The 20762-nt window shown below is 41.1% G+C and overlaps 1 protein-coding gene across 37 annotated transcripts in view; it reads left to right on the forward strand.

Moving 5' to 3' along the window:
- LOC123990714 (triadin-like) overlaps nt 1-20762 on the forward strand; it is a 78835-nt gene that overhangs the window by 10839 nt on the left and 47234 nt on the right. For 22 of the 37 annotated variants that reach the window (XR_006830696.1, XM_046291514.1, XM_046291507.1 and 19 more), the window contains exons 3-10: nt 1285-1341; nt 3895-4029; nt 8483-8509; nt 9496-9603; nt 9936-9962; nt 14440-15570; nt 17416-17502; nt 17724-18011. Coding sequence is in view for 36 of the 37 variants with exons in the window: in XM_046291514.1 (XP_046147470.1) it covers nt 1285-1341; nt 3895-4029; nt 8483-8509; nt 9496-9603; nt 9936-9962; nt 14440-15570; nt 17416-17502; nt 17724-18011 (1860 nt within the window). In the remaining variant the exon portion in view is untranslated. The remainder of the gene's footprint in view (nt 1-1284; nt 1342-3894; nt 4030-8482; nt 8510-9495; nt 9604-9935; nt 9963-14439; nt 15571-17415; nt 17503-17723; nt 18012-20762) is intronic. The other 15 variants (XM_046291494.1, XM_046291495.1, XM_046291496.1 and 12 more) reach the window with 15 other exon arrangements.

The following is a 20762-nucleotide window of genomic DNA, read 5'->3' on the forward strand; positions in this document are numbered from 1 at the left end:
CAGAGATGCAGCCAAGAGGCCCATGATCACTCTGGATGAACTGCAGAGATCTACAGCTGAGGTGGGAGACTCTGTCCATAGGACAACAATCAGTCATATATTGCACAAATCTGGCCTTTATAGAGAGTGGCAAGAAGAAAGCCATTTCTTAAAGATATCCATAAAAAGTGTTGTTTAAAGTTTGCTACAAGCCACCTGGGAGACACACCAAACATGTGGAAGAAGGTGCTCTGGTCAGATGAAACCAAAATTGAACTTTTTGGCAACAATGCAAAACGTTATGTTTGGCGTAAAAGCAACACCCTGAACACACCATCCCCACTGTCAAACATGGTGGTGGCAGCATCATGGTTTGGGCCTGCTTTTCTTCAGCAGGGACAGGGAAGATGGTTAAAATTGATGGGAAGATGGATGGAGCCAAATACAGGACCATTCTGGAAGAAAACCTGATGGAGACTGGGACGGAGATTTGTCTTCCAACAAAACAATGATCCAAAACATAAAGCAAAATCTACAATGGAATGGTTCAAAAATAAACATATCCAGGTGTTAGAATGGCCAAGTCAAAGTCCAGACCTGAATCCAATCGAGAATCTGTGGAAAGAACTGAAAACTGCTGTTCACAAATGCTCTCCATCCAACCTCACTGAGCTCGAGCTGTTTTGCAAGGAGGAATGGGAAAAAATTTCAGTCTCTCGATGTGCAAAACTGATAGAGACATACCCCAAGCGACTTACAGCTGTAATCGCAGAAAAAAGGTGGCGCTACAAAGTATTAACTTAAGGGGGCTGAATAATTTTGCACGCCCAATTTTTCAGTTTTTGATTTGTTAAAAAAGTTTGAAAGATCCAATAAATGTCGTTCCACTTCATGATTGTGTCCCACTTGTTGTTGATTCTTCACAAAAAAAATACAGTTTTATATTTTTATGTTTGAAGCCTGAAATGTGGCAAAAGGTCGCAAAGTTCAAGGGGGCCGAATACTTTCGCAAGGCACTGTATGTTGATGTGTTCTCTACACTATGGTCATGTCGATCTTTGTTTCCATTGTGATGAATGTCTTTGTGATGACCTTTATTTCTTCTGTCACCATACTTTGATTGTGAATTGTGAGTAATTGTGTCTCTGTGCCATTGGTTGTTGTGGTAAGACAGTCCGTTTCCTCCTCCCAGGACGCATCACTCTGGAGTTTGTTCTTCTCCCCACATTGATCATGTGCATGTGATGGAGACTGTTCACTGTCCCTGTCCCTGTGTCACTGCTTATATATCTCTGCTTCTAACAGGGGTCCCCCCACCTCCCGCTGTCAGGAAAGCAATTAAGGAGGCAGGGAGGTCTAGAGGCAAGCCATTATAATATGCTTTTAACTTTGTTGTGATGATTAGAGGCCTTTGAGGCCCTTAGTGAGTTTGAGTTGACTTAACGTTGCAACTAACTTTAGATGAGTAGATCAAACAAATTCATATATTTGTTTAAAATTTAAAAAATATATATAATACAATTGACTATTAACAACTAATATAGCAACTAATTGGTCCATTAACTCATGTCATGATAAATACACAACATGGACAAAGGTATATGGACACCTGCTGGTCAAACATCTTATTCCAAAATCATGGGCATTAATATGGAGTTGGTCCCCCTTTGTTGCTGTAACAGCCTCCATTCTTCTTGGAAGGCTTTCCACTAGATGTTGGAACATTGCTGCGGGGCCATGCTTCCATTCAGCCACAAACACATTTAGTTACAGTAGGTCGGGCACTAATATTGGGCGATTAGGCCTGGCTCGCAGTCGGCGTTCCATTTTATCCCAAAAATGTTTTATGAGGTTGAGGTCAGGGCTCTGTACAGGCCAGTCAAGGACTTCCACACTGATCTCAACAAACCATTTCTCTCGCTTTGTGCACGGGGGCATTGTCATGCTGAAACAGGAAAGGTCCTTCCCCAAACTGTTGCCACAAATTTGGAAGCACAGAATTGTCTAGAATGTCATTGTATGCTGTAGCGTTAAGATTTCCCTTCACTGGAACCAAGGGGACTAGCCCGATCCATGAAAAGCAGCCACTGACCATTTTTCCTCCTCCACCAAAATTTACAGTTGGCACTATGCGTTCTCCTGGCATCTGCCAAACCCAGATTTGTCTATCGGACTGCCAGATGGTGAAGTGTGATTCATCACTCCAGAGAACGCGTTTCTGCTGCTCCAGAGTCCAATAGCAGCGAGCTTTACACCACTCCAGCCATTGCTTGGCATTGCACATGGTGATCTTAGGCTTGTGTGCTTGCCCATGGAAACCTATTTCATGAAGCTCCAGACGAACAGTTCTTGTGCTGACGTTGCTTCCAGAGGCAGCTTGAAACTCGGTAGTGAGTGTTGCAACCGAGGACAGACATTTTTATGCGTCGCTTGCTTCAGCACTCACCAGTTCCATTCTGTGAGCTTGTGTGGACTACCACAGCTAAGCCGTTGTTGCTCCTAGACATTTCCACATCACAATAACAGCACATACAGTTGACCGGGGCAGCTCTAGCAGGGCAGAAATTTGACGAACTGACCTGTTGGAAAGGTGGCATCCTATGACTGTGCCACGTTGAAAGTCACTGTGCTTTTCAGTATGGGCCATTTTACTGTCAATGTTTGTCTATGGAGATTACAGGGAAGTGTGCTCGATTTTATACACCTGTCAGCAACGGGTGTGACTGAAATAGCCGAATCCACTAATTTGAAGGGGTGTCCACATACTTTCGGCAATATTGTGTATCTTTCAATACCTTTGATATAAGCATTTTGATATTGTCGATAGCTGTAACGTCCATTTGTTCAGAATTGCATAGAAAATAAATTCCCACTTAAATATTTTCAAGTCCAGGAAACAAAAAGTCCTTTCTTGAATATGGCTATATTAACCATGTTTCCTTAGCCCACTCATGCTAATTCAGCACTACTATAGATTATGTAACTAATAACCACTCTCTTCTGAATATCCATTATACTGCTTTGGTAATTGCTCGCTAATGAGCACTAAACAGTCTATAGAGCAATCTCTAAAGACCAGTCAGTCAGACTCTCCTGAGAGTTGTCACTAACACAATATGCTGGCAGGGGTGTCTGACATGTCCTGTAGTCTGTACTGTAGCATGTTTGCATGTCATTCCTACTGCGTGTCTTTACCTACGACTAAATGGAAATGTATGTCTCATGCTGATTCCCTGCACCGATGGACAGACAGACAGACAGACAGACAGACAGACAGACAGACAGACAGACAGACAGACAGACAGACAGACAGACAGACAGACAGACAGACAGACAGACAGACAGACAGACAGACAGACAGACAGACAGACAGACAGACAGACAGACAGACAGACAGACAGACAGACAGACAAAGACAGGACAGACAGACAGACAGACAAAGACAGGACAGACAGACAGACAGACGGGTGGTCATCTCCACAGTGTATACGCCAGCAGAAGTTAGAAGTAACCCATTGGACCATGGATGGAATGTTATACTACATCACATTTTTATAGTCATTTAGTTATAAGCTATTGTTTATAGTCATGTACACATTCATCTTCATATAATTTCTCTGTTTGTTTCTGGGTATGAATTCTGTTGCTGGGATTTGCTTGTTCTCATGCATTTACCTACATACAGAACATTTGAACGGTGTAGGATTCCATTTGACAGATTAAGCACAGCATATTGTTAAATTAATATTTTATTGTCTATAACAGAATGCAATTATATACATTGGAAACTAAGTATTCTTTAAATATTCCTTAGCCTAGTTTTGAGTGGAGTGTTTCTAGAAGTGAGTGTGTAAATGTAAGGTAGCTATGTTTTGCAGGGTCTTAACTCACACAGCCTGTTCACCACACTCTCAGGAAGCATTCAGCATATCAACTCAGATCCCATGAAAGTGGTGAACGAGGCGGTGGAGGAGTCCACTGGCTGGGGCAACCTGCTTCTGACCTTTGCCTCCAACCTGGTAGCACCTGAGGAGGAGGAGGAAATGGAAGGTATACTTCACACATACTACCCTACTAATAGACCAAAGAACAGCAACAACAGTAACATAACAAACAGAACACCATGGTATTTCTAAAAGAAATAGAAAAAGGGCCCACTTTGATTTGATGAGTCACCTGGCAGGTCATGCCTCATTCAACTTCATGGATGCAGGATAAATCTGTCAGACTGAGAACCTGTGAACCATAGCGCAGCCACGGGCTTATCTCCAAGGCTAGCCTGTGGTCTTCTAAACACTACACAATACTATATATACTGTAAATCACAGTATGTTGAAAGAAGGTCCATACATATCAACCTGAGCCTGTTTATCAAATCTCATATTACATGATGTATTGTCATATTAAATACAGAGCTCCATCCACATAGAGCTAATAACAACGTTCCAAACTTCAAACTAAAGAATGGGACACTTTTTTCCAGCCTTTCACACAGAAGAGTTTTGAAACGGAAGAACAATGCTCTCGACCTGCAGCGTGATACCTTTAACTCCTGTACCAGATCTCTGTGAAAAAAGAAATTGAATTCAACCACACATCTTCTCTGCTCTCTCTCTCTCTCTCTCTCTCTCTCTCTCTCTCTCTCTCTCTCTCTCTCTCTCTCTCTCTCTCTCTCTCTCTCTCTCTCTCTCTCTCTCTCTCTCTCTCAGATCTCATCTCCAGGCTTGCTCCACACACACTCAGCAGTGTATGTTCCCTCACAACAACATCAGCACATACAGTTTACAGTTAGCTAAAGGACATCTAAAACAGCCAAGGAGCTAGTCTCCATTCCGTAGCTTAGCCTGTGATTCAGCTGGGTATTAAGATATATTTCTAACAGCCTTATTGAACCAGGAAGGAACTTGATATCAATAGTCCTTTCCAATGGCAACCTAGCGATTTACCAGCTCTTATAACAGGAGCTCTAAGTATACCCTTGTGTGGAGGATAACTACAGTACCACAGTTCAGGGACAAACTTCCTCGGAACAGTAATGATTTGTGGCAGAGAAGTGAACACATATCAGTGTGATTTGGGAAAGCAAATGTGTATAGTTAATTTAACAGCAGCACCACACGTACAGTTCAGCAGCTGTTATACAGTACAACAATATAATGTAAGCAAACCTCACTTAGATTTGACTAATAGTTTTGCTGTGCAATAAAGTGAATGCAGGAGAGTAGCACGAATGTCAGTCCCAATAGTAACTCACTGAAGAAAGCAATGTAGTTGTATTATGTACACACACACACACACACACACACACACACACACACACACACACACACACACACACACACACACACACACACACACACACACACACACACACACACACACACACACACACACACACACACACACACACACACACACACACACACACACACACACACATGTACACACACTCACAATTAGAGCTGGAGTGAATCAATGAAAACATACAGATGGATTAACTTTATAGTTGTCATCCAGGTGTAACGGATGTGAAACGGCTAGCTTAGTTAGCGGTGCGCGCTAAATAGCGTTTCAATCGGTTACGTCACTAGCTCTGAGACCTTGAAATAGTAGTTCCCATTGCTCTGCAAGGGCCGCAGCTTTTGTGGAGCAATGGGTAACGATGCTTCGTAGGTGACTGTTGTTGATGTGTGCAGAAGGTCCGTGGTTCGCGCCCGGGTATGGGCGAGGGGACGGACGTAAAGTTATTCTGTTACATTGATGCTGTTGACCCGGATTACTGGTTGCTGCGGAAAAAGGAGGAAGGTCAAAAGGGGGGTGAGTGTAACGGATGTGAAACGGCTAGCTTAGTTAGCGGTGTGCGCTAAATAGCGTTTCAATCGGTTACGTCACTAGCTCTTAGACCTTGAAGTAGTAGTTCCCCTTGCTCTGCAAGGGCCGTGGCTTTTGTGGAGCGATGGGTAACAATGCTTCGTGGGTGACTGTTGTTGATGTGTGCAGAGGGTCCGTGGTTCGCGCCCGGGTATGGGCGAGGGGACGGACGTAAAGTTATTCTGTTACATTGATGCTGTTGACCCGGATTACTGGTTGCTGCGGAAAAAGTAGGAAGGTCAAAAGGGGGGTGAGTGTAACGGATGTGAAACGGCTAGCTTAGTTAGCGGTGCGCGCTAAATAGCGTTTCAATCGGTTACGTCACTAGCTCTGAGACCTTGAAGTAGTAGTTCCCCTTGCTCTGCAAGGGCCGCGGCTTTTGTGGAGCGATGGGTAACGATGCTTCGTGGGTGACTGTTGTTGATGTGTGCAGAGGGTCCCTGGTTCGCGCCCGGGTATGGGCGAGGGGACGGACGTAAAGTTATTCTGTTACATTGATGCTGTTGACCCGGATTACTGGTTGCTGCGGAAAAAGTAGGAAGGTCAAAAGGGGGGTGAGTGTAACGGATGTGAAACGGCTAGCTTAGTTAGCGGTGCGCGCTAAATAGCGTTTCAATCGGTTACGTCACTAGCTCTGAGACCTTGAAGTAGTAGTTCCCCTTGCTCTGCAAGGGCCGCGGCTTTTGTGGAGCGATGGGTAACGATGCTTCGAGGGTGACTGTTGTCGATGTGTGCAGAAGGTCCCTGGTTCGCGCCCAGGTATGGTTGCTGTAAAGTTGCTGTTACACAGGCAGCTTCTGATGTAATATTGTTGTATTTATAAAACATATAATGTGCTATGCATCATCAGGATGCATACAATATTATAGGTAACTTTGATAAGGCAGGTATTTCAGATGATAGTATGGCTTAGTTGGGAGAGCACCGCCAGGGTTATGGGTTCGATTGCCACAGAGGACAAAAATAATACTAATAATAATAAATGATCTGAAAATGTAGGCACTCACTCTGGATAAGAGAGTCTGCTAAAATGTAAATGTATTTACTATCTGGTGATCAGCAATACTTTCTGCCTAGGCTGAAAGAGTGAATTACAAGGTACAGTAGTGGTTAAAAACATTTTTTTACGAGACAGGCACATTATGCACACATTTTAGTTATCAATACAACATGCATAGAGACATTCATTATGGCAGCATGGGAATACCTCCAAACACATCTACAATATCATCCAAAGGTACAGAAGTCTTTGCCATACAGACTAAAGTTTAACTGAACCCACTGCATCCCTTCTTGACACGCACACACACACACACACACACACACACACACACACACACACACACACACACACACACACACACACACACACACACACACACACACACACACACACACACACACACACACACACACACACACACACACACACACACACACACACACACACACACACACACACACACACACACACACACACACACACACACACACACACACACACACACAGACACATATGGTAATAGTGACAGTGACAGTAACAGTGACCTCTGCTCCCTGTTAAATGATGGAGAGAGTGAGTCTATGGAGGGATGGAAGGCAAGACAAATGGAGATTATAGGGACAGAGAGAGTAAGAAGAAAGGGTTGTCCCATGGTGGCTATGCATAGCTCACTGGACGAAATGCAGATAGATGCTGACCTGCCTGGCTGTCTGACAGCTGTCTGTGAGTTACGACTCAAAGGGGAGAGACTATTTCTGTCTTACTGTAGGGTAGACACTTTAACCACTCATACAGGCACAACATAGTGTCCAGGTTTTGTGACTCCATGGCATTGGCACCTTCTTAATACTTCAGATTCATAGCATTAAATAACAAATTATTAAATAAATAAGCTTTAATCGTTATTTGTTGCTTTAATGCATTTATACAACCTGGTAACTTTATCTCTTAGGCTAATGTGGTTTGAAAGGACCTCCTTCTCTCTGCAGTTAGAGATACAGTATATTTCAAAACGCAACCCACAACATCAAACACACCCTTCAGAATTAGCATTTTCCTCTCATTTAACTTCTGAGAGAAAAAATAAATCCCAAATGTGAATATATGCTATTCATAGCTAGAGCCAGTTTAGCACAAACGAGGTGGGTGTATTTTCACATCTCCCTTGAAGAACGGCTGACTCGTCAAATCAAACTGCTCTGCAGAAACTAAACCTGTCTACTGACTTCTGTGGAGTTCACACTTGTTTTCCTCACAAACTTAGCATAACACAAACTTAGCATAACACAGCTGACATGTTAGACATAATTCTGCTACCACTCCCAGGCTCTTTAACAGGAATACATTTCACTAAATCGTCCACCTTTGCTCTGAGATTCATAGTAAACAAATGTACAAGCTGTTGTTGCTGTTGTTGTGTAGCCTACTGCCTCTCATTGAGTTGACTTATACTCTTTAGCGCCTTTAGTGATTTTTAAGAGGTAAAAGTAAGGTGCCTGCAGCTGGAGAAGAGCATTACTCCCACTCTGATCCACATTCATAATGTATTCTGCCTTCATCAATGTTTCACTAGATCTACTTCGTTGGTTCCTTTCTTACAATAACATATCCCCCCCAATCTGTTTTTAGGTGAGCTACATCCTGTGAAGAAAAAAGGTTTGTTTTCATGTATCTATTAATTTACTTATTTACTTTTTTAATTATTTGTCAATGTTTTATAATAGCTGTTTCCTTCATACTCTTTATAACATAGATGTTTGTGAAAGGGAAAAAAACATATTTGTTGAGAAATGCTTCCTGGCAATAGCGCTATTTCCTGTCAGTGTGAATGCTAGCTCTTCTGCCAGCTACTTCCTGTGCCCTTAAAGGACTCAGCTACAGGTTACTGTGAGGGACGCAAGCTTGGCTTTACAGCTTAGCAGGCCTGAGATAACAATCTAACTCATCCGGCCACTAATGAAGCTTTCGAAGTCAAAGCCTTGTTTCCTTCAGCAAGTGCTTAGACGTGCCGATTCGTCACTCCAAACCTGCTGCTGAAATGCAGGTCACTGCATGGAGTTACCTACAAGACCTACAGCATTTGTAATCGACTGTAGTGTAAGATGCACTATACGATGGTTTAGCTCTATCTAGTAGGCTATACATGCTTGGCTGTGCCAGAGACCCTAACAGAATGACCTCATAACCAAAGCCTAAATCTCTCTTATACTGAGAAATACTATTGTTTCATTCACTTCCCTTTGACTTGCACTGTTGTAGCTCGGAGCTTAAGATATTCATTGTACCCTGCATTTACATCTGCAACCACGTGCATGTGACTAATAAACTCTCCAAATCTCTAAATCTCTAAATCTAACACACAGCTGTCTAATACCTAAGGATTCTGCCCCGCTATCACTGCATATTTTTCCACCACCTATCTCCACTATGCAATTCCCCTCACTCTTTAGGAGCCTCACATCAGTGACAAAACAGATGAGCAAAATTAAACCTTGACACAAGATGAAATTATGCTTGTTTTCGTTTTTTTAGGACCAAACGTTTAATTAAGGTAGGTAGGCTGTCCCAATGATCTGAAAAGATGACATAGGCTGAGGTTAATGGGGGTTGATTTTGTGGATGTTCACCTTGTCACATAACAGTAAAACCGCCCCCAAAAGATATAGGATGGTACGTTGAAGAGGATCATCATGCTGAAAGTGAGAAGGGTGGAACAGAAGGCACCATGGCCATGCTTTCCAGGTTTATAGGTAAACATACGATGTTTACCATATTTAAACTACATTAGATCTAATGTAGTTAAACTAGAATGGCACATAGCAAATGCACATGCTAGTAAGCAAAATCAATGTATATCACTCTAACCAAGCTATTCAGCAGCGCTATTAAATGGTTTGTTGTTTTGTGGCTTTGCTAAAATGCTTACATTTTATTAACATAACCATCGTATTAACTTGGTTACTTGCAGTACTCTTACTAACTTCTTATCCATAGTCACACATTGTGTACGTGTCAAGGGACATGGATCACTCTTTGTGTTTAACCTCTTGCTACTGAAATCACCTTCCTTCCTACCTCATAGCTGCATTCCTACCATCCAGAAAACAAGGTCTGTGCCTTCCTGTTCTTAATTTGCTCATATAGAGAATGAATCAGATATGAAATAACATTAGACATGTATTGATGATTGATACATGGGAGTGAGGCATTTTGCTGCATGATGTCTATAAGTGGTCATTTGCACTGTTGCCAGAGTAATTTATGGCAAATGTGTGTTCTGCTGTCATGAATTGCTATATAATGTGATATTACTAGCCTGTACCTGTTTGTGATTACTTGCTCAATTTGTTCCCAGACACCGTAATTATACTCCCAGAAGCTACTACAGACAACTGGTCCATTTACCTTAATTATGGATCGCTGTAATACATGGTCATTACACGTCTTCTGGTTGTTGATATTGTAGTAAGATAAAATATAATAGTACCATTAATTTCAGTGAATTCGAATTTCAAATGTCATAGTTGTTTGCAGTTATAAATAGACCATTACAGTTCATCTCAGTCTGACTTAATATTTGGTAGTACTATGGTACAAGTACTCTTAAAGAGGCAGTTCAGACAAAAATTAGATTTTCTGTGTTTTATATATATTTCCACACCATGAGGTTGAAATGATACTGTAAAATTGTGAAAATTATGATAATGCACTTCTAGTGTTCTATTTTAACAAACCTAACACAATGGTAAATCTAGGGGCTCTATTTTAACTAACCTAACACAATGGTAAATTTAGGGGCTCTATTTTAACAAACCTAACACAATGGTAAATCTAGGGGCTCTATTTTAACAAACCTAACACAATGGTAAATCTAGGGGCTCTATTTTAACAAACCTAACACAATGGTACATCTAGGGGCTCTATTTTAACAAACCTAACACAATGGTAAATCTAGGGGCTCTATTTTAACAAACCTAACACAATGGTAAATCTAGGGGCTCTATTTTAACAAACCTAACACAATGGTAAATCTAGGGGCTCTATTTTAACAAACCTAACACAATGGTAAATCTACGGGCTCTATTTTAACAAACCTAACACAATGGTAAATATAGGGGCTCTATTTTAACAAACCTAACACAATGGTAAATCTAGTGGCTCTATTTTAACAAACCTAACACAATGGTAAATCTAGGGGCTCTATTTTAACAAACCTAACACAATGGTACATCTAGTGGCTCTATTTTAACAAACCTAACACAATGGTAAATATAGGGGCTCTATTTTAACAAACCTAACACAATGGTAAATCTAGGGGCTCTATTTTAACAAACCTAACACAATGGTACATCTAGTGGCTCTATTTTAACAAACCTAACATTTTAACCTAACACAATGGTAAATCTAGGGGCTCTATTTTAACAAACCTAACACAATGGTAAATCTAGGGGCTCTATTTTAACAAACCTAACACAATGGTAAATCTAGGGGCTCTATTTTAACAAACCTAACACAATGGTAAATCTAGGGGCTCTATTTTAACAAACCTAACACAATGGTAAATCTAGGGGCTCTATTTTAACAAACCTAACACAATGGTACATCTAGTGGCTCTATTTTAACAAACCTAACACAATGGTAAATATAGGGGCTCTATTTTAACAAACCTAACACAATGGTAAATCTAGTGGCTCTATTTTAACAAACCTAACACAATGGTAAATATAGGGGCTCTATTTTAACAAACCTAACACAATGGTAAATCTAGGGGCTCTATTTTAACAAACCTAACACAATGGTAAATCTAGGGGCTCTATTTTAACAAACCTAACACAATGGTAAATCTAGTGGCTCTATTTTAACAAACCTAACACAATGGTAAATCTAGTGGCTCTATTTTAACAAACCTAACACAATGGTAAATCTAGGGGCTCTATTTTAACAAACCTAACACAATGGTAAATCTAGGGGCTCTATTTTAACAAACCTAACACAATGGTACATCTAGTGGCTCTATTTTAACAAACCTAACACAATGGTAAATATAGGGGCTCTATTTTAACAAACCTAACACAATGGTAAATCTAGGGGCTCTATTTTAACAAACCTAACACAATGGTAAATCTACGGGCTCTATTTTAACAAACCTAACACAATGGTAAATCTAGTGGCTCTATTTTAACAAACCTAACACAATGGTAAATCTAAGCGCAGGCAGTAGGCAATAGGTTCATATTTTTGCTATTTTCACTATTACAATTATTGGTGCACTTGCTGGCCTTGACGTGAAAAGGCTGGGTTTTGATGAATAAACAAGTTGTCGGTATATCGAGGCTTGGCTGGCCCCTCACTGGCCAATCAGAACTTGCTCCATGGCCAAATATGTGGTTGCTTCAAGTTGTGTATTTAGGGTCATTTATGTATTGCCTTGGAATCAACAACAATTCCAATGTTAGTCCGTTATAATTTGGCAAATGTAGATTTATCTTATACGGCGACCTAATATGTTTTCTGAACATAATCAGAACCATCTTACAGATCAGATCATATTCACACATCTACAGGAGTTGCAGGTGTGCCACAGAGTTGTCTCCATAAAACCAGGAAGGTGAATAATTCCAATAAGTTTAGTTGTAATAAGATTAAACATTTTAACATTGTTTTAACAACAACAACAATAAATACATGTGAAAGGTAATTATATCATAAAGACGTCTGGATGAAAAAGACAGGCATTGCTGTTGAACCAGCCTTCGTTGGGCCTAGGGTAAGGGAGGGCTTGGGTTTTGAACATACTAAATGGATGGACTTTGTAGCCTAAACAAGGGACCTGCATGGCTAAAATAATGTGGGCCTGCTTACAATGCATAGATAAAAAGGGAATGTCTCCTCACTGTTTTGCTCCTCTCAAACTGAATATTTTCATAAAGCTTTGGTGATTAAGATTTATTTCCAAGTGGTCTCAGGAGTCAAACCCTTTATTTCCAAGTCGTCTCAGGAGTCAAACCCTTTATCAACAGTCTTGACTACTTTGCAACTACAATGAACAGTTAAAAAAGGCTTCATACAGAGGAGGGGAGGCTATGCTTTTAATCAAATAAAACAAAATGGGAAAAAAATGTTGTTTTTTATTTTGCTAAACACATAGTAAGAAAGCAGATAGTCTACTCTTGTTCCATGCCCATACCGGCAGTGTGTGTCACGGCTGGATAGGCTGTGTTTCCATTGTCAAAATTCATGCCATAACTAACTGCGTTACCAAAACCAGCTTTTGGTTGGTCTTAAATATCCCTCTCAGCGCTGCCTGAAATTAGCACTTCGGATCATGTTTTTAAGGACACACCTCAAATATTTCCATCCCTCCCATCTGAGCATAAGCGAGCTGATAAAAGACAGGTAAATTGCTGAACCTGGCTTTAGGGCTGGAAAATGCCAGTGCGACAGTTTTTACATGACAAAATAGAAAACTAACGTGCATTTGACACTAGCACCACCTTAAAGCCAGCCGAAAATAGTGCCCCTAGTGTAAGAGTTGTTTGAGTAGACTGCCTGAAATGTCAGCTTGTTTGGCTGGGTGGGATTCTTTTACTCATACCAGGCGGTATAAGTTAATAGGCCAATAACAAGGAGAGTTTGCCCTCTCTGCCAATAACAGATCGTTTTCAGGTGACACATCCCTCCCATTAGGCTCCTACAATTAGGCCATTCTCTCTGAACACTCCCAGACAGTCCTAGCTAAATTCTTGCTTGAGAAATTGCATTTTGCTCAGAAGAAAATGTTGTTTTTTAACCATTTTACTTGAAAACAATCACAGTAATGTACTAAATTGTTATTGAGAAATTATTTGATATTCAGATGAAAACGGCTGCATTGGACCTTTAATTAAGAACAGACATAATTTTTATGGACATGAATTCACCAGTACTGCATCTTCTAGCATGTGTTTCCATGTGCATACTGTTTATACAGTAAGTGTGAGTTGTTGTCTTGAGGGTTTTGTTTTGTTCGGTTCCGTCTTCTTTTCGGTCTGGGGTTTTAATGGTTTTGAATTGCTGTTCATACCCAGCATCATCATAACCATGAGAGAATGAGAGGATTCTTAAAGGGGAGACTGTTGGTACTACGAGTCTCCATTTCACTACCACAGAAAATAACAACTCTTCACTGACAGACTGTTTGTGGATTGACAATTTCTAACCTATACTTCTCCTCAAACAAGTCAACCTGTGTGAGTCAGTCTTTGTGGTGTCTTGCAGCATGGAGCACTGTCATTATGTTTATACCACATGCTGCAATGTAATATAGAGAACGCATTATGTTGGACATATCGACATATCGATAGTATGGAATAAGGATCATGGTAGTATACATACACGCCACTAGATGTATGTGGTTTAGGTGAGCAGAGAGCAGCTTGTCAGGTGTAAGCATTATGAGTACACAATAAAGATATTGTGCAGTGTGTTGTGTTGTCTTGAAAACTCTCAATGCATTATGGGTCTCTTTGGTTATGGCTCAGTGCACTAAATGTCACTTTTCATTCACGTTTTTCTCACCATGCTAAGATACACAGTTAATTCTGTAGTTGCAGGGATGTTTGCAGAGGAAAAAGAACCAGTTGCTAAAGTAAAGGACGAAGAAGAAGATGAAGACGAGGATGAGGAGGATGAGGAAGAAGTGGAAGATTATGATGAGGATGAGGATGAAGAAGAAGAGGAGAATGAGAATGAGGTTGAAGGGGGAGAAGATGAGGATGAAGAAGAAGAAGCTGATGATGAGGATGAGGAAGAAGATGAAGAAGAGGACAAGGAAGCAGCAGCTGAGGTTGATATAGATGAGGATGAGGATGAGGATGATGATGATGAAGAGTATGAGGCTCCCATTCTGATTGATGTTGATGACACAGAGACAGAAGCTTCTGCTGGAGATGATGACAGAGAGGAGGATGACACCACAGCTGAAGCTGAAACTGAAGCAATTACAGATGAGGATGCCAGTGATACTGCTGGTGCTTCCAGTGATGATGACCATAATGAAGAGGATGAAACCAATGATGCCAGTGCTGAAGTCACAGAGGATGCTCCTGCTTCTACTGCAAATGACAATGACGATGATGATTATGGTAAAGAGGAGGAAATTGATGTCACAGAAGATGTTGTTTATGACATCCAGGACGATGACATTGATATTGTTGCAGAACAAGTAGATGCTGTTGCCTCTTCTGCAGATGATGATGATGAGGATAAAGATGATGAGGAAGATGATAGCATAGATGATGACAAAACAGATGATGATGCTAAACCCATTGACCTAGAAGATGACGATGATGACGATGATGATATCAAGGTCAATCTTGCTGATAGTGAGGGTATTGATATCTCAGACACATTAGCTGAGGATACAACTGATGACTCTACAGATAGTTTAGAGGACACTGATGATGACGACGACGACATTGTCAATGAGGACAGTGGTGCCATCGTTGATTCAGTTGACAAAACACTGGAGGATTCAGGCGAGACTGTTTGTGATGTCGCAGACATTTCTGGTGACACAGCATATGATGATGATGAGGGGAAGGATGCAGCTGAAGTGATTGGCAAAGATGTTGACATCACACCAGAAGCCTTTGATAGTTCTGCTCCTGAGGAAGATGATCTATCCAAGGATGAAGAAGAGGAGGATGATGATGGCATTGATGACCTTCTTTTGACAGGTATTGAGCAGTAACTTTCATTCCGCTGATGTTTCATCATCATGTGTAGTACTGTCCATGAGAAGGTAATAACATTCATACATTATCAACTAACTGGTCAGAATTAAAACTAGCTGTATGTTTCAGATGGTACGTTGATTTTACCATTCATTATTTATACTGCACTCAAATCTGATATACAGTATAGATAAGAGATCAAATGAGTCTGAATAGTCTACACTTTTTGCAGATCCATAATAGAACGATCTGCCTTGAAACTAAAGCTTTCTCTGAGTCACATTATACAGAATCACAAAGATACCTTTTTTTACCCATGAGTGATGGTTGATGATGTACTTAACACAGTACAGTATGTATTGTTCCTTGTAACAAGGCCTTAAATCATATTGATACATTCAGTAGGAATTATTACCTTACGACTGCCTGTGATATTCTTAATGGCATAAATTATGATATTTGGCAAAGATAATATACAGTACCGCATGTAAGGAAGCCCAATGATGGAAGGATGGAAGACGCATGAATAGAGTGATGTAGTAGTACACTTGATTTGTATATTGGTTTTGTAATTGTCAACCAGAGTGGACCAGGTAGACAGTAAATACTTCTGCTCCTCAATGCACAACGAAATTACACTTTTCAATGACACTCCAGTACAAAGAAGATGGTGGTTACGGGGTGATAGGATTTGTTGTCCCTCTGTAGCAAGGCCTGTGTGGGTGGAATTTGATCCAGTAAGGTGCCTCCACAACAAACCAGGAAAAATTATAAGACATGAATGTTTTCATGACACACATTGTTTAATGTTCTAGTTTAGAAAAATGACTTGGTTTAGAATAATGTTGGTCTTATTTCCAGATGATACACTGGTTAGGTTTGGCAACGGACCAACCTAGACATGAATATTGATGAAATCAGGCGAGGAGGTGTGTGTGGCCATGCATGTTCTGGGGGTTGTGATGGAGATCCCCGTCTTCATACTGGGTAGATCAGAAGGTAGCATCTGCTGTTGCTCTGTAGGGTTGCCAGCCCAGTACCTCTGTAAGGCAGGGGGTACCAGAGGCAGTTTTCATGTGTGAACTTGACACTCATCAAGCTCCTGTAGCTAGTTACATCCTCCGGGAGGTCGGTCAAGGGCTTGTGATTTCTCACAGTTCAGTTTTGGCTACAGTCCATTTTTTTTCCATCAGCAGTTGAAATAGTGGTGGTTTATGTAGGAAGTGATGTAGAAACAATAGTATTGACACTGTTTTTTTTATGATATTGAAATGCATTTATCATTCGTCATCTTATATCATGTTAGTATACCACCACATTACTCACCACATGCACAGCTTTCACTAATATGTCACCATAGCCTTGCTTTGATAGTTAGTAATAGTTTAATAGTTAGTAGTACTATCACATCAGTAGATTACTAATGGTGCCGGCTTGATTAAAGATACTTAGTTTCTGCCTTCTTTGTAAATCTGTTGAATCTTGAATTTGTTATGTAAATACTTTACAGAGAATTTACAGATTTTGTGTTGCTTAGTTAATAGAGCATGGTGCTTGCAACGCCAGGATTGTGGGTTCAATTCCCATGTGGGACCAGTGTGGAGAAACATTTTATGAAATGTATGCACTCACTAAGTCGCTCTGAATAAGAGTGTCTACTAAAACGTAAAATATAATTGGCTAAACTTAAACGTTATCATTCAATGTACCAGCGCTCAAAGGTAAGCCTGTTCATATTGAAGCTCTCATTATTTGAATGGCAAAAGATGCCATTCATCCGATCAAAATGCCTTCATAATATGTTGCCAACATTTGATTTTCTGATATAACTAATTGCATGCATTACAGTAACGCCACCTGTTGAAGAAACAATAACCCCACTTTCTGAAGAGGCTAAAGAGACTGAAGTAGAGGAAAAGACAGAAGAGATCCAAGGTGAAAACTTCCCATCATGCCATGCTTCTCTCACTCTTAGAGTTCAAATGGGTACCAAATGTTGTGTAACATACTGATGTTAGTACCAAATGAATCCATTGAAAGTCAGCATGACCCTTACAATGACTGGGTAATATGCTCTAATGCAAAGTCAGGTTCCTCATTGATGCATTGAAACCTCGCAAAGCTATTCAGTTGCAGCTGTGAGTATATATTCACAGAGATCATCCCTCCAGAAGCACCAGAAGAGGAGGAGGAGACTGAGGAACCATCTGCTGAACCAGAGCTGACAATAGAGGAAGCTTTGGAAGAAGAGGTAGTGGGGGACGAGACAGCAGAGCCCGAATCCAAGGAGGAGGTAGAACCCATCACTGATACCAAGGAAGAGGAGGAGGAGGTAGCACCAGAGCATGAACTTGAAGAGGTGGTGGTAGCAGCATTGCCTGAAGCCGAGGAGGAAGATGAGGTAGCTCCTGAGCCCGAGGAGGAGGTAGAACCTGCAGTCAAAGGTAAATAAAAAGAGTGGGACGATGCTAGACACAGTCTGAGTGTTTGAATAGATGTGGGTGAGGTAAGGATAAGGAGAGAGAGAGTAGAGTATGAGGAGCAGGGAGGTGGGAAAGGAGAGGAAAGCCTTAGGCTAATTCTTTGATCTCTCTCCGTCTTCTCCATTACTCATTTTCCCATCTGTTCCTTTTTATCAATATTAAGTATATGTCTCGGTGGCTGGCATGCCTGCATGAGACTGTGCCACTCACTATACGCTTAGAAAAAAGTTGCTATCTAGAGTTCCTTGGCTGTCCCCATAGGAGAACCCTTTGAAGAACCATTTTTGGTTCCAGGTAGAACCTTTCCACGGAGGGTTTTACATGGAACCCAAAAGGGTTATCCTATGGAGACCCTGGAACCCTTCTGGAACCTTTTTTTGTACCATAGAGAATGTTCAATAACAATGGTCTTGTTTTGGAGTTTATTTATTTACCCTTTCAGCTTTAGTTCACTGCGAAAGCTAAAGGTCAACATCATTCTAAAAGGCTAATGAAAATATGACAAAAAAATTATCCCCTCACAAATACGTGAATCAAACATTTGTCAGAATGATATAAAAGCTATGTACAGTATGTATGCATTCCGTTGAGGTACCTCAGCTTGAAATTCCTTATTATCTGCTCTGGTAGATAAAAATATAATCATTTTTATATGGCTGAGTTGTGATCAAAGGAATGTTATTGCTGCTTGATGTGCCATGTTTACTCTAAGAGGCTTGGCACATGTTTTTCCCTCCAGTGATATTGTGCATTATACAGAATGGTCATGGTCACATTTAAACAGAACAGCTGAAGCATCCAACTACTAGAACATGTTTGTTGTAATTCTGTTTTAACATTCAGGACACTCATTTTTATTGGATTTCTTTCTTTTTATTTAACCTTTATTTAACTCATCACACGGTCAAGATATCATTCCATCCTCATTGTTTTAGAACTGCCATTGCCAATTGTGTTTACGTTTGGAGACATGCTATGAATGATCTTTTTATTTTTTTTATTTCACCTTTATTTAACCAGGTAGGCTAGTTGAGAACATGTTCTCATTTACAACTGCGACCTGGCCAAGATAAAGCATAGCAGTGTGAACAGACATCAACACAAAGTTACACATGGAGTAAACAATAAACAAGTCAATAACACAGTAGAAAAAAGAAAAAAAGAGTCTATATACATTGTGTGCAAAAGGCATGAGGAGGTAGGCAAATAATTAAAATTTAGCAGATTAACACTGGAGTGATAAATGAGCAAATGGTCATGTGCAGGTAGAGATACTGGTGTGCAAAAGAGCAGAAAAGTAAATAAATAAAAACAGTATGGGGATGAGGTAGGTAAATTGGGTGGGTTATTTACCGATGGACTATGTACAGCTGCAGCGATCGGTTAGCTGCTCAGATAGCAGATGTTTAAAGTTGGTGAGGGAGGTAAAAGTCTCCAACTTCAGCGATTTTTGCAATTCGTTCCAGTCATAGGCAGCAGAGAACTGGAAGGAAAGGCGGCCAAATGAGGTGTTGGCTTTAGGGATGGTAAGTGAGATACACCTGCTGGAGCGCGTGCCATCATGACCAGTGAACTGAGATAAGGCGGAGCTTTACCTAGCATGTACTTGTAGATGACCTGGAGCCAGTGGGTCTGGCGATGAATATGTTGCGAGGACCAGCCGACTAGAGCATACAGGTCGCAGTGGTGGGTGGTATAAGGTGCTTTAGTAACAAAACGGATGGCACTGTGATAAATTGCATCCAGTTTGCTGAGTAGAGTATTGGAAGCTATTTTGTAGATGACATCGCCGAAGTCGAGGATCGGTAGGATAGTCAGTTTAACTAGGGTAAGTTTGGCGGCATGAGTGAAGGAGGCTTTGTTGCGGAATAGAAAGCCAACTCTAGATTTGATTTTAGATTGGAAATGTTTGATATGAGTCGGGAAGGAGAGTTTACAGTCTAGCCAGACACCTAGGTACTTATAGATGTCCACATATTCTAGGTCGGAACCATCCAGGGTGGTGATGCTAGTCGGGTGTGCGGGTGCAGGCAGCGAACGGTTGAAAAGCATGCATTTGGTTTTACTAGCGTTTAAGAGCAGTTGGAGGCCACGGAAGGAGTGTTGTATGGCATTGAAGCTCGTTTGGAGGTTAGATAGCACAGTGTCCAAGGAAGGGCCAGAAGTGTACAGAATGGTGTCGTCTGCGTAGAGGTGGATCAGGGAATCGTCCGCAGCAAGAGCAACATCATTGATATATACAGAGAAAAGAGTCGGCCCGAGAATTGAACCCTGTGGCACCCCCATAGAGACTGCCAGAGGACCGGACAACATGCCCTCCGATTTGACACACTGAACTCTGTCTGCAAAGTAGTTGGTGAACCAGGCAAGGCAGTCATTAGAAAAACCGAGGCTATTGAGTCTTCCGATAAGAATATGGATGATTGAAAGAGTCGAAAGCCTTGGCCAAGTCGATGAAGACGGCTGCACAGTACTGTCTTTTATCGATGGCGGTTATGATATCGTTTAGTACCTTGAGCCTTGAGCGTGGCTGAGGTGCACCCGTGACCGGCTCGGAAACCAAATTGCACAGCGGAGAAGGTACGGTGGGATTCAAGATGGTCAGTGATCTGTTTGTTGACTAGGCTTTCGAAGACCTTAGATAAGCAGGGCAGGATGGATATAGGTCTGTAGCAGTTTGGGTCCAGGGTGTCTCCCCCTTTGCAGAGGGGG

The sequence above is a fragment of the Oncorhynchus gorbuscha genome, linkage group LG12 (genome assembly GCF_021184085.1).
Source record: "Oncorhynchus gorbuscha isolate QuinsamMale2020 ecotype Even-year linkage group LG12, OgorEven_v1.0, whole genome shotgun sequence".
In the NCBI taxonomy this organism is placed as follows: Eukaryota; Metazoa; Chordata; class Actinopteri; order Salmoniformes; family Salmonidae; genus Oncorhynchus; species Oncorhynchus gorbuscha.